Source organism: Papaver somniferum, chromosome 7 (assembly GCF_003573695.1).
Source record: "Papaver somniferum cultivar HN1 chromosome 7, ASM357369v1, whole genome shotgun sequence".
Taxonomy (NCBI): Eukaryota; Viridiplantae; Streptophyta; class Magnoliopsida; order Ranunculales; family Papaveraceae; genus Papaver; species Papaver somniferum.
Window position 1 is genome coordinate 240,046,153 of NC_039364.1, and position 18,333 is coordinate 240,064,485.

At 36.2% G+C, this 18,333-nt stretch overlaps 1 protein-coding gene and 1 long non-coding RNA gene across 4 annotated transcripts; one reads left to right on the forward strand and one right to left on the reverse strand.

The window, feature by feature from the left end:
• The first annotated feature begins 11,472 nt into the window (after positions 1-11,472).
• Positions 11,473-15,159, forward strand: LOC113299965 (AIG2-like protein D). The gene is made up of 5 exons (XM_026549095.1): positions 11,473-11,686; positions 12,515-12,590; positions 13,873-13,962; positions 14,250-14,333; positions 14,832-15,159. Exons 1-5 carry the CDS (start codon positions 11,538-11,540, stop codon positions 14,928-14,930), a joined length of 498 nt encoding a protein of 165 aa, XP_026404880.1. The 5' UTR covers positions 11,473-11,537; the 3' UTR covers positions 14,931-15,159.
• Positions 15,160-16,395: 1,236 nt separating this feature from the next.
• Positions 16,396-18,333, reverse strand: LOC113299967. 3 transcript variants are annotated; one of them, XR_003335304.1, is made up of 4 exons: positions 17,903-18,333; positions 17,738-17,810; positions 17,550-17,628; positions 16,396-17,063 (listed from the first exon to the last, which is right to left on the reverse strand). It is a non-coding gene; the product is annotated as an uncharacterized LOC113299967 (long non-coding RNA). The 3 variants fall into 3 exon arrangements; XR_003335306.1 differs by having other exon boundaries at positions 16,396-17,364; XR_003335305.1 differs by having other exon boundaries at positions 17,738-17,821.

The following is an 18,333-nucleotide window of genomic DNA, read 5'->3' on the forward strand; positions in this document are numbered from 1 at the left end:
TAGGCCAAAGGGTCTTTCACAAATGATGTACAAGAGCGCACATCACAGAATTCTGTCGAAATACATCAAAGTGATGCATTTTTAAGTCGTAACACATCTATAGTGACTGCTTACGTATCATATGTTCTATCGGCAAGGCTACATAGCAGTAATGATGCTTAACATCATATATGCTTTGTTGGCTAATCTATATAGCTCAATGGTTCATCTCCCCTTAATGCACCTTCAACCAAGTTCTTCTCCATATATACACGCCTTATTGAAATTTCAACAAATATAAACGGGGAAAAAAAATTCATTGGCGAAATTCACCTGCTTCCGCGACAACAAATTTCGAGTAATGCACCTTAATGGTGCATATCAAGTTCTTGGCCATTATTCAACTTGTTGAATGCATCATAGTGGTGCAGAATCGCTCTTGGAAAGCCTCCAACTGGCGTGATGCATTATTATGGTGCAATTTCAGTTCTGGCCAAACATGCCTTAAACGTGCAACATAAGCTTGTGATGAAACTTCATATCTTTCAAAATGACACATCTATGAGCATGCATCATGTGAAAAGTATGGGTGTCACATTATTGCTCCCTTTAAAGAATTTCATTCCTGAAATTCAAAACAAAAACTATTATGGGCAAGATTCGTAGGTTTGGATTTCTTAAGCATATGTTCATTACCATGATGCTCAAAAATTCATCTTAGTTTTTTCAATTTATCTTGTACAACAATGAATAACAACATTCTGAGCATACCTCCCATACCGCATACCCAGGAATTCCAAGAGATTCCACAATATTACCGAGAACATCAATTTGAATCCCTAAGCATATGTCCCATACCGCATACTTAAGAAAGCCAAAAGGATAACTGAATATGATATCATAAGTGCACGTCCTATACCATACACTGAGAAGTTACCAAAGTTCGCAATTTGGAAAGGGTCATCTATAATGACAAGCAATTCTTAGAGTAGTATTCTGAGGACCAAACACTAAAGCCAGAGCATTTGGACGCAAGTCACCATTTGAGTTAGCAGTCTTCCGGGTTGCCACTTGTATAGTAGGAGTTAGACGGCCTGACACTACACACTGTTACAACTAACGTGTGGGGATGCTAAATCTAATTTTCTACCTACCATCCCAAATAGTCTTCCGAGTTACCAATTATCTAGTGGGTCTCCAATTAAGACCTGTAAATCTCGCAGAACTTGACTAAGTCCAACATAAATTTTTTCAAATATTTGGCATAGCAGTTACGATCTTTCATCAGGCGCAAAAGTTGGTCTACTCTTCCAACTTACTCCCTCCGTCCATATTTAGTTCATAAAATTGCATTTTTATCATATCCAGGTTTAGTTGATAAAATTGATATTTTCCCCTAATTTTTCCTTATTTGTCTCTATATAGTAATCAGTTCATAATTTAGAAATTTGTGTTTGTCCCTACTAGGAAACATTAATGATCCAAATAATTAGTTATATCTAAAGATATTTGTGGGAAAAAAAATTGTTCTCTATCTATTTCTTAATATTCGTGTAAATGTAATTTTATCAACTAAATCAGGATGGAGGGAGTATCATTTTCCTTATTGTTAAGGAAAATTTTGTGTATTCACCTTACAAACACATAATGACGAGTCCAAAACATATAATTGAAAAGACGAGGGTACCCAAATACACCACAATCTTTTTGATCACAACCTATACAAGACCCACTGTGTATAAACCTCTTGGAGCAACAATCACTCAAGGAATATTTCAACACAGTGTCCACTTGAAATATGATTAGTCCGGACTGGTCTAACAAAGTGAGAATATCAAAGTCAAGTGGAGAAATTCAATACACTTTGTGTGATCGTGTATGGATATGAAATCGAGACAATACAACAACAAAGTGTTCACTTGATAACCGAAATCTTATAAGATAAATAACAAGTGCCTAATTAACGTACAAGTGTATTTACTTTAATTATAATATAAAAACAATTATAATGCGGAAATAAAGTAAAGCACACACACCAGAATTTTGTTAACGAGGAAACCGCAAATGCAGAAAAACCCTGGGACCAGTCCAGTTTTGAATAATCAATTGAATTAAGACGCTACAAAAAGTAAACCTGCAACTTCGTGTAGACAATACTAAGTAAACTAAAATCCTAGTTACTCAGCTTCAGCAGTATTCTTGATTTGATAATATCTAGCAGAACCGAAGTTCTCAATAGATATTTGTTACCCAATATCCTTGCAGAACAGACGTTCTCTTTAGGACTAGATCTAATATATCTTCTTAATGGTTCACTACAACTTCTTTTTCAAATCTTCAATCTTCGATTTAATCTTCAAAGTAACAATCTGCAAAAACAAACTTGATTCCTTATTGATTTGTCGTACGGAATGGAGTCTGTTAACAATGGAAAATCAATGAATCTATCTTACGGATCTAGAAAAACTTAGATCCGTAGAAACGTTAAATCTTTGATCTAGTTTGAGTGAGCCTTATACCAGAAGAGAAGGTTCTCAAGAATAAACAAACTAGGTGCAATCAAAGATTCAACAACCGTTAGTCAATCAAATCAATAGAAAACAAAAGATAAACTGCAATTATCTAGTTTCCCACCAACGGTACTCGTAGAACTTCTCAATCCCAAAGAATACTGTAAACTGAGCGGTCGTAAGAGATTTCGCCTAATTAGGTTACTCTCCTCTCTGAATAGGCGGCTACACCAGTAAAAACAACAAAAGAGGAAGTCTGTTGTTACGAAGGATTAGTTTGCTAGAAAGGCAAACTTTAAGTATTTATAGACAAGGAAGTTTGGACACCAAGGAATTTCCAAAACCGAGAATATTCTCAAGATATTCATTAAAGAACAAATTCGGTTTCCATAATTCCTGGAAATGCTCCATCCAAAAATAATGATCGAAATCTCTCGGAAAATATAATTACTAAATGCAAATTACTAATTCTTATATTTCCCTACAAAATGAAATTAATAACCTTAATTAAAATTTTTTAACTTATGTTCCGATCCTGGGATTCTCTTCCCTTAGCTATTAAGGAATAACTTTGAACAATTAAAGAAATAAACATTCATAGCACGTGTTCAAAGTATGTCGACATCCTTACTTTGTAAGTTCTCTTTCATACTTACAACCTTGAAACCGAATTGCCACACTTCCAAACAAGTTTACAATTGGTTCATCTGACTTTGAACTATGCGATTGATCAAACAAACATTCAATCACAATCATGGGTTTAACGGTTCTACCAAAACAAGTTTCGGTTCTACCTTCCATGTGAGTACTGTGCATAGTCACACTAGCTTTCCAAAATTCGATTGACTAGGTACTAGGATCGGCTCCCCATATATATATGGTATCTAACTTATATGTGTTGCACATGTCCATAGGATCGGTTCCCCTTTGCCTAAAAACGTGTTGCACATGTCCGTAGGATCGGTTCCCCTTTCTGCTATAAACCTTGATGCACCCATACAAGGATCGGTTCGCCTTTGTGATGTAATGCACCTCTTACTAGGATCGGTTCCCCTTTTCCATATCTGGTCATACATAAAATCACAAACCCGATCATACCATCTCAGGCGATTACTTAAGATCGGTTTCACTAATAAAAGTCATACCAATATATAAGTCAGGCCTTTGTGAATAGTTATACCAAGAACACAAACAAGTTGTGAGCGGTTATACTCAATCACACATATTGGTTGTTCATAAGATATGCAATGAATAATAAAACCAATAACACCTGGCAATTTCCTTTTCGGTTCACAAACAAGTTTATGAACTTACTTCCTTGGATCACATGTAAAACATTGTTCCCTAGGATGAAATCCTCACCTCATACCCATACATAATCACAATAACATTCAAATGATTATGGCGATGTCTTATCTACAAAGTTTAATGGTTAAGCAATAAACCTCGTATTGTATTCCTTAATACTATGTCTATCTAGAGTTCGAATATGCTTCGCAGTTTTGTTTTCAATATACACGACTTGAAAGACACAAGATAGATATGGAACAAGTCAAGTCATAGTTACTAACCTCAAGCTGAAGGATGATGTCTTTGTTGTCTTCAATCCATCTTCAGATCTTTGTGAGTAACTGGAGCACAATACTTCTATCATTTCTAGTCTAACCTATCGAAGTTGATTGTAGCTTACATAATAGCGACTCGAGTTTTGGAGCTAAATATGACAACCAATCTTGACATACCAACACTTGGTGGGTTCAACCGAGCAGTGCTCTAATAATAATCTTTATTGTTATCTTAAAACTTGATATGAGATCAACTGCGGGGTACCAAAAAAATTACGCCTCCGGAGCAATGCCAGTAGGCCTAAACATACCAACGCTACTCATAGAGCAATGAGAGTTACAAAAAGCTTTGCGTCTCACCAGGAAAATGCAAGTCGATGTTCCTATCTAAGTATGCTTTGTAAACATGATACCTTAAACGCAGTGTCCATACATAGTCTTTCATCGTTCGACCTTACGATTGTTCTGCAAAGGGTGTAAGGCCATAAAGTCTAATGCAGATGCTTTTTTTTGCGTACATCACTGGCTTCCGAGTCCATTATAGGCATAAAAATGCCTTGGATTTGCACATAGGCCATTGCAAGCCTATTTTCAGCTTTTTTACTTCGATTCGGAAATGATGATCGGAATGCATGCACTTATCTTGCTTGTGTCAAGGCTGCATCATCTAGGCACGTTATTGTAAGGACCCTCAAGCTCGTCAACGCTATTAGACCGGTCAAGTATCGATTTAGCCTATAATAACTCGATTAGTTTAACACGAACGATAATTAATAGAAATTAATCTAACAATGATCTAGCTACGATACTAGTACCGTTGAATATGTCTCGCAAAGTTGTGTAGAATGGACTACTCGAACGTATCAATCGAATACCGCACGAAGAAGATATCATTGGATGAATATGAAAGGAAAAGTACTTTTTTTTGGTTTGACCGACCTTGGATGCCCTTATCCGTTTCTCGGGTGCCCTTAGCAATTCTAGTCAACCTTATCCTGAGTCGAGAAGATAAACTCGACCTTTCTTTCCTTTTCTTTCTTCTTCTTTCTTATTTCTCTTTCTTCTTCTCTTATTTCTTCTTCTTCTTCTCCTTCTGCGAGTGATTTGTGAGTTGTTTGTGAGAATGATTTCAGTGAATTAAATGACGAAGTTATAAAGATGATGATGTTTTGAATTATGAAGAAGAACAGTAGAGATTGATGGGTCTGTGATTGAATCAGAGATATTTAGGAATTAGGGTTTTAAGAATAAATTCGAGTTTATAGGAGAATTAATGGGTTAATTGAACTGTGGATAAATGAAGAACATGAGGGTTGAGGATGAATTGTTGTATTGAGGTCGTGCTGATGATTAATTGAAGAACTAGGGTTTCTGAATTTGGTTTCGAGATTCAATTGAAGATGAATTTGATGTTTTAAGAGAGTGATTTAAGATGGGTATTGATCAATCGATTGAACTAGGTTTAAGGATGAAAAGTAATTCGAGATTGGATAAGTTAGGGTTTTGAAGATGAGATCGATTGAAGTTGTTAACATAACTATGGTTTGATTATGTTTATAAGAAGATGATGGAATTATTATGAGTTTTGAATTGGTTAGTGCTGGAGCAGAAATTATTTGAGGTAATTGACCTTCTCTGTGATTTTAGTAAAGTTATTCATTTCAAATTGTTGAAATTGTGAAATAGTTGTTAAGTTAAGAGTTGAAATGATTATGGAGAGAGTGTTATAGAACTGTGGCATGTGGTTTAGACTTATGTTGAACTACAGGGATTGAGGTTTAAGAACTGGTGCTGGTACTGATGTTGATTGCATGGAGTTATAGTGAACTGATCAAGGGAACGGTGTTACAGAGTATGTATGAGAAGATAGTGTTACTGAAATTATTGAGTTGAGTGTAGTTGTGTTGGTGCTGTAAGATGCAGGGAAAAAGGCTTGAGATATGTGTATGTGTATTGGTGGTGGAGCTGCAATTGTAATTGAGTTGGTGATTTAGGAATAAAGATTATAGTTTGTAATGATGGTGCTGAATTGAGATTGAGGCAGGTGGTTTGTACTGTAGTTGAGTTGTATTCAAATGATGGTGTTGGTCTTAGTTGGAGCGGAAACTACAGAACTGAAGGAAGAGGTATGTTGGTTGGCTGTTAAAGCTGAACTGTTGGTGGCTGGTGTTGATTGTGTTAAGCTAAGACTGAAATATGGTGGTATGAAATGTCAGTAATGTTGCAGGGAGTGGTAGTATTTAAGATTGAGTTGTGATGCTGGGAGTGGAGTTTGTTGTTGATTTGATGGTGGTAATGAAGTGATTGTAATTGAAATGTATTAGGTGAAGGTACATGTATTGTAGTGTGGATAGAGTAATGGAACGTCTGAGATACAAGTGTAAGTAAGGGCTCCAATGTTTGTGTTGAACTGAACTTGAGTGTGCTTATGAGATGTTTGAGTAGAAGTTGATTGTAGTGTTGTTTGCAGTGATCTTAGTGAAGCCTGCAACTGCAGATTAAGGTAAATAGATTTTGTAATTGTGAATGAGTTGTTTAGTTATTTGAAATGGTTGCGATTATGCAATAGATGTTTGTTTTGGTTTAGACCTATTAGTCATCCCAGTCAGTTCAGTCTGACTCGTTTTGCTTAGCTGACTCAGTTAATCTGACTGAGTCGGATATGCTGACCGAGTTAACCGAGTTTCTTTATCTTGACCTGTGTCGACTCGTTGACCGAGTTAACCTTTGACTGTGGACTGGACTTTGACTGACGTTTACCGTTCGTTGACTCAGCTAACCGTTAGAGATTGTTAGTTGACCAATTGGACCAGGCCTTTGTTTAGTGGGCCTACTTAGTGAACCAGATTTTAGAACCAGATTTCCCTTTTGAACATGAATTAGACCCTTGTGGTCTGAAGTGACCTTTGGTTCATTCTACAAAGTTGTAGATATTCATAAGAGTTAGGTAATGGACTTTAGAACCAATCTAATTAAATTAATAAACCGATAGATAATAAAGGGTGTAGAACCTTAAATGGACCTAGAAACATTGGATAGAATTGTATGATTCTTGTGTGAGCCATTTTGGCTAGCTTCTTAGAGTTCTTGTGTGATTAACAGTTAGTTATTAACAACGATCGATTCAAAGGATGAACCAGTGGATCGTGGATCTCGAGGTAGACGTGGCCTGTCATCAAAAGAGGTGGGAATACATTTGATTCTTTTGTAACCATTATTGTTGCTTTTACAAAAGTTTATGCTTAACAAACTCATGTATTATATGTCTGTGCATTCCATGCTTTGTTTAAATTGCATTATGATAATTCTGTTGATTCTGTGAATCTTTCCACGATTTGGAAAGGACTTGTAATGTTTTGTTTGTCATTATGAATTGTTATGGAAATGAGAATTTCCACTTGTGGTATATTGGATACGCTCCTTCACAATTATATCTACATGAATTCAGCTTTTATTGCTTAGAGTGGGTCATCATGGTCTTGGTGATATCAATAGCTAATGAGTGTGGTTAGCACGAATATTATACATTGTTTGAAGACGGAGTTTGTCCATATACATGTTCGTTAATTTCAGTGACTTGGTCACTTTTTAATGTTTGGGAAAACATTATTGCTTTCCAAATTTGCCAGGATTACTTGAAAGTTAAATGTTATTCTTGCTGGGCACCCCTTTTAGGGATGATGTGCTCACCCATTCCCACTTTCAGTTTCAGAGACAGATCAGAGTTGCGCAACAAAAGCTTCAGGGGTTGAGTTCGTTAGTTGGTTAATTCTACTATGTTTATTATGTTGTATGTTCTGTTTGTAAACCAAATAACTATTGTATATGTATCATCTGAGAGGAACTCTTGTATATCTGTTTCAGAGAGGGGCTAGTTTCGGGTTAAGTTTTATAGCAGATTTCTCAATTGAATGTTTGAGTAAATGATTTGGATCATTAGTGCCTCTTTATTTAGTTAATCTCTTGGGTTAGTCAACTACTAGCTTTGGGGGCGCTACAATCATACTCTAGCCTTCCACCATCCTTGTGATGCAAGTGGATTATGAAAGCTCCTCTAACTTCCATACTAATTTAGCTTCATTTCCTAGCCATTTCCACAGTTCGTTATTGGTGCAAACCAACATCGAATGGATTTTGACAAGAAGTATGAGCATACAAGGAATAAACTACAACCAAGTACTTCATCAAGTATGGAAAGAATGATCTCATGTTTCTTATTTCCGAGAGCTTACATAATATGAATTACCAAAATATCGCAATCACCTCCTAATTAGATGATATGAGGGATAAGGTGTTGAACCACTAATTTAATTTGCAACTCATTGCGACTGCAAAGGTACCCTTCTTCATACCTTGAAGGGTTCAAGCATGGACCGTAATTCATCAATGTGGGGACTAGGAACTAAAACCAACTCGTTGGGCCAAGGCTAAGCAAATATTGTCCATCAATTAACATTCACAAATCACCTTAGATTTATTGGGAAGCTAGCTTTTCTTTCACAAACGGAAAAGAAAATCTTTTTCCTGCAAGATACCCAACACATGAGTCACCAATATTAGCTAAGTGTTTGAGTTCACCTGATGAGAAAAAATATCTTGATTCACCATCAATTACTTTAGATCTTCAAAATTCAATATTAAAAAAGCCGTTGAAGAATTGGAGGCTTGAAAAAGGACATATCATCATAAGATAGAGTTTGGCGTGGTGATATTTTTTCCTTCTTGAATACATGCGATGAAGAGGATGGAGCTTTCAAAATAGGAAAATCAACTGACCCAATATTAAACTCAATCACTAAAAGAAGATATGAAGTTCCTCCTCTCTGATTGTTGGTTAGAATTTTAAGGAAAACTAAAGCCTCTACCACATCATCAAAAAGAGAGAGAAAATCATTATTCGAAGAAGTTGCTCCAACTCTTAATCACCTCACATGAATTCATTGCATAGTAAAGTAGAGTTCGTTACACATTTTTTTCTCCACATCATCACTAGAGCGGATGTTAATTAGTCGAATTCTCAAAACCCTCTTCCCTTGTGGATATGGTCTGATTTGGCACTCATTGAGATATATCGTAAAATATATTAGGGATTGCCTGAACCTATTTAATTAGGGAGCAGGTCGGGTAGATAGGTATATCTAAGGGCAGATATCATATATATATATAATCCTTTACCCTTCGTGTTTCAAAATAATGCTCCCTAAATTAAGATTATTATTTATTTTTATTTTTATTTTATTTTTGAACACAAAGGGTAAAAAGGTATTTGTTATTTGAAAAAAAAAGACCTTTTTAGGGAGCGCTATTTTAAAACCCCTTAATTTCCCTTTCTTTGCAAATGATATGTTTAAGGGTACGAAAAACCAACAAAAACTCTATTTAAACAAATCATTTTGATTGGTTACCTATTTTAAAGAATTATGATTTTGGGCATACAAAATCTTCCAATGCATACTGAATGAAGACAAAAAAGATTGTGAAATAGCAAAATCAGATAACCCCTTAACCCAAAATTTTTTAATGACAAATCTGCCCTTTACGTATTAGTGTTAATAATCTTGATTAGTGATTAAATATTTTTTTTAGTGATAAAAATAATTTTCAGAATTATAAGAGAAGGAGAAAGTGAGAAAGGATGATTTTACACAAACTCAAACACAAGCTCAAACTCAAACAAAAACTCAAGATGATGATTTTTATGAGCCAAATCCAGATGATGAAGATATTGATGACGAACCCAATGCTTCTAATACACAGGTACACTTATATCCTATACTTAATCTCACTTCTATAACTCTCAATTATCAAAAGTTAGGTTTTTTGAATCATGGTTCGGCGAAACAGGTTGAGGTTCGGCTCACATCTATAAGCCGAATCTACCAATTGATGAACGGTTCGGCTCACTGAATCTGTTTACTGCATGCGCCCAACCTATAATTTTCAATTCCAACCCTTTTGCTAGACACTAGTTCGGCTTATATGAAAGTTTCATAGTAAGCCGAACAACATCCTGAATAGCTCGGAAAAAAAAATAATTACCGGTTCGGCTTATATTTCGAAAATCGTATGAGCCGAACATCAATTTGTTATTTTTTGGGTTAAAATATTGTTATTGGTTCGGCACATATTGAGAATATCGTAATAGCCGAACCTCGTTAATGTGCTAGGTTTGGCACATATTATGATTATCGAATACGCCGAACCCCTATGCATCTCTATCTGTGACTAGGTTCGGCTTGAAATTTCATGCCGAACTGTTCATATACACTTACATGAAGCTTTTGTGAAGAACAGTTCGGCTAAAAACGCAACTCAATTTTGAGCCGAACCCAACACTGTAATCGTCATTTAATCGATGAAAAACATCAAATAGGAGATTGGGTTTGTAAAACTTGCTTTCTTATCCTCATTTCCGGAGTTGGAGATGCAGTTGGTTCAATTTCTGGTTCAATTGGTGGTTGATTTTCAGTTTCTACACCTTCATCTTCAATTGGTTCTTCTTCTTCTTCAATTGATGGATTAGAAGACGATTTGGTTTGCCTAGTCCCTGCTTTTCTTTGTACGAGTCATTATGTGGTTGAGTTTAATCGACGATCAAACTTTTACGAATCGACAATTAATCACGATGATGAATTTTTTTTTCGCAGGAGGGGGAAGAGTTCGGCTAGATGAGGAGGAGGAAGAAGAGATGGTAAGGGAAACTAATTTTGATTTTTTAGAAAACTGATTTTAGATTTTTGTATTAAGGGTATATAGGTAATTGAACTACCCATAGGGTACCCCTTATAAGGTCACCCAAGATGGGACTATTGTTTTATATGCCTAGAAAGATTTTGGTATGCCCAAAATCAGAATCATTTTAAATCAGTTATGAAAATAAGAGAACCATCAAGTGACCTGATGGTTCTCATGATCCTCCCTTGGAGGAGATAGGGATTCGATCCTTGGACTTTATAATTACTAGTATCTCTCCATTTCAAAAATAATAATTTAGGCGTACATGAAACCAGCTTATTATTTTGAAACGAATAAAGTAGTATTTTGGAGCCATTAACTAATCACTTTACTAACCCCATAGAAAATGATTTTTCCAATCAAACTCAAAATTTTCCGAACTCTAAATGGGCCAGGTTTCTCAGTCTGGAGTTTGGACCATTTTTCGTTTCCCATGCGGCTGTGCTGTAGAGTCAAGAGACTGAAATGAACCATGAACTCAATAATGCTACGTCTACTGGGGCTGAAATCACTTGGGATTTCCCGGTAGACACAAATCTCGGTGGGGCCCATATATCCACCCTTGCTAACTCCAGCGGGTCCATGGATTGTCTCGTCTGACTCGGGATGCAGCCCCGGGATTTTCCGTTGTAAACGTACCATCACTCACTCCCGTGAACTTGCATCAAAAAGAGTCAAAAGACAGAAAGTCTACTCTTTTTGCTGCTGGGTTTGCTCCCATCCTCGGGAGAGATAGAGATAGAGAGATATGGCAACACCACCATCATCATCATCAGTGATTTCTCATCATCAAAATCCTAAGAGTGTTTTTGTGTACGGAAGTTTGTTAGCTGATGATGTTGTGAGAGTACTACTCAATCGCGTTCCTCAGAATTCTCCTGCCATCCTCGACAATTTGTAATATTCTCTCTGTCTCTTTCATTTCTTTGATTTCAGTTTCTTTCAATTTTTTTTTTGGGATTCTTGGGATATAAATTTGTTTAGAGGACTGAAATTAAGCTTTTGAATTTCATATTCAGATACACAATAAATAAATAAAAATTATTCTTGTAGGGTAAAATTTCAAGGAAGGTTTCTTTTCTTTAATACTTCAATTTTGATGAAGAATAATGAATACTTTGGTAATAGAAGTTGTTGGAAATGGAAATTTTAGATGATGAATTAGTTTGGTACAGGGATTTGGGGATTACCTTATATTTGTAAATAGAGTTGGGTTGACCCATATGAGGTTCCATTTTTAGCTTGTTTTGGATTACTGTAGCTTCGACTTACGATTCGAGTCCTCTTAGAACACCTGCCTAATTCGGAGTATATTGGTAGCAATTACCCTAGATTGGACTCAGGGTGTGGGGAGTTGAGCGTATGACTTCCAATTGTTGCAAGGTTACCTATATGAGAACTGAATGATTGTCGGAACTTTGAAGTAGGGATAGATAATGCAATGCTCCTGAAAGTGAACTGAATTACACATTTCCATGGAAAGTGGATATGTGTCGTATCAATGTCTACAAATGAGATTAGTTGTTTAGGTCAGCGTAACGCAGTTGCGTTGTGGGTAGAATTTCTGTGAACAATAACGGATGGGAGAGTGATGAAAGTTACTGCTTTCTCATGTTAGACTCTTGCAGAATCTGGCTGTAGCAATATGGCATCTTTATCCTTGTTTTTCTTTCCTTTCGTTTTATGACCGTCTCAGTAACGGTTTGCATGATTCTGATTTTGCAGTGAACGGTTTAGCATCAAAGGGTGTGTTTATCCTGCAATTCTGCCAGTAGAGAACACAAAAGTCACTGGCAGGGTTTGTCTCCAAACCTATTCTCATTTTTGCATAGTAGGAATTGGACTAAACTGAAGCCATTTTTCATATATTTTCACTTGTTTATTTAGTTTATCATCTTTCTAGTTCAAGATTCTTTCATATGAAACTTGTTCATAAAAATATTATTGACTTCAGTTGTCAACTTTCAACAGTCAATCTAGGAGTCATTCTTTTCTCCTTGCATGGAGTTCCATTCATTTCATTCATAATACTGGATCATGTTGTTAAATTTGTCTCTTGAACAGTTTTTTTGTTTTTTTGCTGCAGGTACTCTTAGAGCAACCACAGTCATGAGACGGACCAAATACCAAAATCCAGACTAAAAACCAAAAAAATTTGGTATTCTGGGTGTTCAAGCGCAATGGGGGACGACCAAAATTTGGTGAAGCGTAACTTATACGAACGCTTGGTGCGAGACGGAACTTATACTCACGTTTCTTGACCGAGCGTCTTTATAATATGCGTCTGAACGAAACGGAGGTATTACGTGCGCCTGATTGAGGCGCAGGTATAGTTCACGCCTAACATGGGACGGCGATGGAAAGTGCGTCTACTGGGACGGAGATGTTATGTGCGTCTGATACATACGGAGATAGAAAGTGCGTATGACTCGGGCGGACATAGAAGGTGCGTCTGGGTAGCCAAAGAAAAAAATCAAAAATGTCCGTGAGAAGTAAATGATTTGAGCACTGCACATTCGTTTCTTGCTTCCTCCTCAAAGCGGGTAGTTTATGATGTTGATATGGATGGGGGGCGTAACTGCTTAGAGCAACCACATCCATGGTGAAAGAGGAAGTTAACTGGGTGCATATAATCAACGAAAATTAAAACTGGTATCAGGCGCACACTATTCTTCTGCCCATCTCATACGTAACTTAAAGTTGCGTTTCATCCAGACGCACGTATAATCAACGCCCATCTCATACGTAACTTAAAGTTACGTTTCATCCAGACGCACAATAAAACTACGCCTGATATTGGGCGGATGTATTAGATGCGTTTGAAGGGGCGGAGTTTATACATGCGCCTGACTCATACGGTGTTTATATGCTCGCCTGATTGCATACGGTGATTAAACTTACGCCTGGTTTCATACGCTCCTAATACTTCCGTCCCACTATATCTTCTTTAGTCTGGACAGACGACCACATTTGGTCTCAAACCCTAAATTTGGCGACCAAATTTGGGTTTACTCCTCACCACTGCGGCACTCTCTAGGACCACATTTGGGTTTAGTACCCAAATTTGGTCGTGACTGTGGTTGCTCTTAGATCTCACAGATTCTGAATTAGATATTTTAGATACATTTGAGGATTATGAATATGAGAGGAGCATTGTTGATATTTCTCTAATGGTAGGTTTCTAATCAGTTGTAAAACTTTCTGCATCGGCCTTATTTCATCCAAAGTACTTTAAGCCTGAAACTGAAATGAAGTCTTTATTTACCCAAAGTACAGTGTGCAATTAAGCCTGAAAAGACTTGGTTATAACAATCAAAGCTGAGGGGTTTATTGTTCTGCTAGAATGGACTTTCTTTCTCTATGAAATATGTCCAAGATAGTTCAACATGAGATTGTTTGCCTCATTACTTATTGCTTTATCTGTGTTACTAAAAACTAAAACTGGCTCTGCTTATTGCAGGATACTTTAAAGATAATGCAGACCTATGCTTATGTTTGGGTTAATAAAAGTGATCCGAACTTATACGGGGAATGGAATTTTGAGGTAACTTTTTTATCGGAATATATCTGTTCACTCTAATCTTGGTAGTATTTTCGCTCTAAGCTTGCTAGGTAGGCCTTCCTCATTTTTTATTTCTGACTTAAAGATCCAAACTTAATATGAGACATTCATATAGCCATTGTTAAGAGCACACAGGGCCATATATTTTTCATGGGATACAGGGACATAGGTACATGTGGGGATAGTTATGTTAGGATGGTTATGAAAAGAACTTCGGTTCAGTCTTTTCTGTAGAGCTATGTGAAATAGGTCTCTAACCGCGATGCGGACACCTGATACCCTACTGATTAACTTTGTAACCAGGCATAAATGATTATCTAAGCCGAAATTATGACACGCTTATAGATCTGTGTCATTTTTGGTTTTCCGGTACTTTTCAAATTGCTTGAATCACAAATTGGGATTTCATATTGATTTTGAGTTTCTTTGCTCCCTCTGTTTTCAATGATCATTTCAAATTTTCCTTTGTTGTTAAAAAAGGAATGGAAGCAATTACACAAGAATGATTTTCTTAAGATGACTTGTGGTTTCATGGAGGAGTTGGAAGGACCAGAATCAAAGCCAAGAGTAGAACGTTAATCCGTTGCTTTGATGTTATAGATATACTTCTTTCACTTTGTAAATATGTAAAACATTATTGTCTTGATTGCTTTTTAGGCCCTTGCATTAGTCCAGGCTTTCAAGTCTTGTCTTTCGGCTTGTTTCTGGTGACACTATGTAACGTGGGCAAAAACCCAATATCATCTGAATGGGACTAGTAACATTTTGATGGCATATTAGTTCCAATGACTGATTTTTTTTCTTGGTATACGACCTCTTTTATTTCATAAAGCTTATACCCACACCACAAACTTCCCCATTTTGGCCAATTAATCATTGATTTGTGTAGCTCATGAGCGTGCCCTTATGGGAAGCCATGACCAAAACAGAAACATCCTAAAAATTCAAGCTCTCTAAATTCAGCAACAGTCGATTGCCACGCCTCTGATCAACTACGTAAATGCGCCTGGATCATTTTATGTCTCCTAAGCCCAAGGAATGTAGGGTCAAGAGTGTGTAACTGACTTTGTAACAGACGAATTTATGTGCGGCTGATTTGAATAAAAAATTTGAACAACCGAACTTGGTGTGTTTTTTTAACAAACTGAAGTTTGGTCTATCATTATCATGTTTAACTAGATTTTGTACCCGTGCTACGCACCGGGCGGAGCTTAAACCATCAAAAAATCATTTTATTTTAACCATACTTTGGTTTGGTGTAACGTAACTTCGCCTCGTCCCGTTGTGCATTTTTAATTTGATGTTATCGAGTTTTGCCGACCCTCGTCATGACACATTTTCGATTTGGTATGGCTCGGCTTCGCCTCGCCCCATCCCAATGCATTTTTTATTTGGTATGGCTTGCCTCGCCCTGTCACGATGCATTTTTTATTTGGCATGGGTCGGCTTCGCCTCGCTCCATCAATTAAGATTTTTAATTTGGTGTAGCTCGATTTCTCTTCGCTCCGTCGCTTAGGATTTTTTATTTGGCTTAACTACTGTAAGGTTCTGTTTTAATAAATGGTTAAACTTGAATCTCAAAAACTGGAATTAAACTGATTATTGATAGATAAATATTTCAAACAAAAATCCAAAACAATGTAACTATATCAATCCAAAAATCCACAACTCAGTTTTTTTTCTTTACAGGTGGCTTTACTCCCACGCTAATACTTAGATTACAATTCCTTTCCCACTTAGGTGAATTCTTTTCTATATCTTTCGTAGGTAGCACACTGCTATAATAACTTGGACTGTGTAGACAAATAGAACTTCATATCTAAAAACTTTAAAGAAAAACCAAGTAACATTAGTTCCGGCCGTTTGCCTTTGTGCAGATTGTTAGCCTTTATGCAAACAGATTCATCACCGGTGCTTACATCTTTTACTTAACAAATTAGTGTTCTAAAGATTGTACCAAATCTGATCAACAACCGCTGTAATACTAATCCACAAAAAAGTATATAAAATATATAGATGAGAGAAACGTTGAAAACCTCCGGAATGGAATTTCTAATGTGAATGATTTTTTTAATAACAAAAATGCCATTAAAGGCTACTTAGAGGAGACAGAAAATTGAGGACTATATATAATTTCAGTTACATAAAATAAGATGATAGATTTTTCATCCATTATCCTTCAATTTGGGGTTGCATAACTTATAAGGATAAACGTAAAAGCAAAATGGAGAAGTATTGTCAGTTAAGGCACCTTCTGCTGCTTCTCGTCATCTTTTTTCAGTGTTTTTTGCCTAATTATCAATGCAAAAGAATATAAAAAATTTGATTGCTACATACGATCCATAGTGGAAAGTGGAGTCAGTATATACAAAATGTATGCCATAGTGGAAAGTGGAGTCAGTATATACAAAATGTATGGCATAGCAAGGGAATCTATATATATAGCTAAGTTCATCAGTCGGTGCACATGGATCTATCACAAAATAAAAATATGAAAATACCTTTTGGAAGAACATCTATCACATGATTCGTAAATCCACATGTGGAAAAGAAACTAAGTGGAAGATTTTACAGAGCTGATGTCCATCCCTTTAAATTAATTAAGCTCCTTGAGGAAACTGATTCTTCGTCGGTGTTACCATGACCTGTGGGTGTATTATAAACATCCCTCAGCTTGCACTCCTCTAGTGTTTTTTCACCATCATTGCTGAACTGTAATTGATCAGAATCGGGTTAGGCCAGGGGAGGTAACCACTAATCTGTAATTCTAGTGTTACTCTTCCTAATCATATCCTCTTTGTGCAGTATAATATAAAGATTTCAGTTAACTACGATTATGATAATACAGAAGCAACTTTCTAGATATTTTTGCAGCCAAACCAAATATAATCAAATTATCAACATTTACAGTGGATCTTCTATGTCCCATGAGACATGATTTCCTGCTTGTTTTGCACCCTAACAAAGAGTTAAAAATCACCCTTTCTGCACAAACAGCTTGAAGCAGGAAACCCTGCAAATTAGGGTTTAAGGTAGTTTTTTCAGAAAAAGGGTATAATCTTTCCACATAATAATGATATAACAAAAACCCATCAACATAAAAGTAACAATCTTTACACAACAGTATATGATAATCTATCATAATGGGGTTTATTTACCAAACAAAATATGAGACAGGTGTTTTAATTAGATATATACCTGAATCATTTTAAGGTTTTTATTACCCATATAAGAACTAACTTCAATTTCGTCCATAGAAGAAGGAAAGGAAGCAATCCTGTATCACGATTGGAAGAAATCAATTGGAATATATTCTTTTAGAAACCAATCCAGAGACAAAACTCATACTTCATAAAAAAAAAAAAAAAAAAGTTGAGTTTATTTACCTTGATAGTGTAACCATTGTCATTGATGTAGCACTTAAGATACATCTCTATCTTCTTTAAGTGATTCTAAAACCTGCAAAATCCCTATGACTATGATTTTTAGCCTTTTATCAATTAGATATACCAATAACTGAATGAAAAACTCGAATTAAGAAGCATAAATACCAAATCCATAGAAAATCTCAGAAGGATGATGCTCTTGCACATCTTGATTTGTTGACGCAGTTTGAAGATTAGGGCTAGGAAACAAATAAGAATCAGTCCCAGCTGCTCTTCCCAAAACTAAACCCTAGTTTCTGAATTTCTCTAAAGAACCCTTATCTCGACAAACCCATATCAATTTCAGCTCTAATTCCCTCTTCAGTTTAAATTTCTTCTTAAACCCTTAATCACCAAACACCGATCGAAACATCATCCATAAGACCATTAACTCTTTAATCGAATATCATCGGGATCATAAGAATTTCTGATTCACTCTTAATCTCTATCTTTAATCTTTGCATATTTCTCGATCTGAATCAGCAGCAGCAGCCGTTGCTTTGTTGATTTTTCTTCTCGTTTCAGGTGAATGGGAGATGAGAGGAATCTCATCGAGT

What these genes read in the sequence shown, in the direction of transcription:
- LOC113299965 (XM_026549095.1), top strand. Translation starts at nt 11,538, where the DNA reads ATGGCAACACCACCATCATCATCATCAGTGATTTCTCATCATCAAAAT. An exon ending in CCTGCCATCCTCGACAATTT is followed by an intron (nt 11,687 to 12,514) that starts GTAATATTCTCT and finishes CTGATTTTGCAG; the next exon opens with TGAACGGTTTAGCATCAAAG. An exon ending in TTGTTGATATTTCTCTAATG is followed by an intron (nt 13,963 to 14,249) that starts GTAGGTTTCTAA and finishes TGCTTATTGCAG; the next exon opens with GATACTTTAAAGATAATGCA.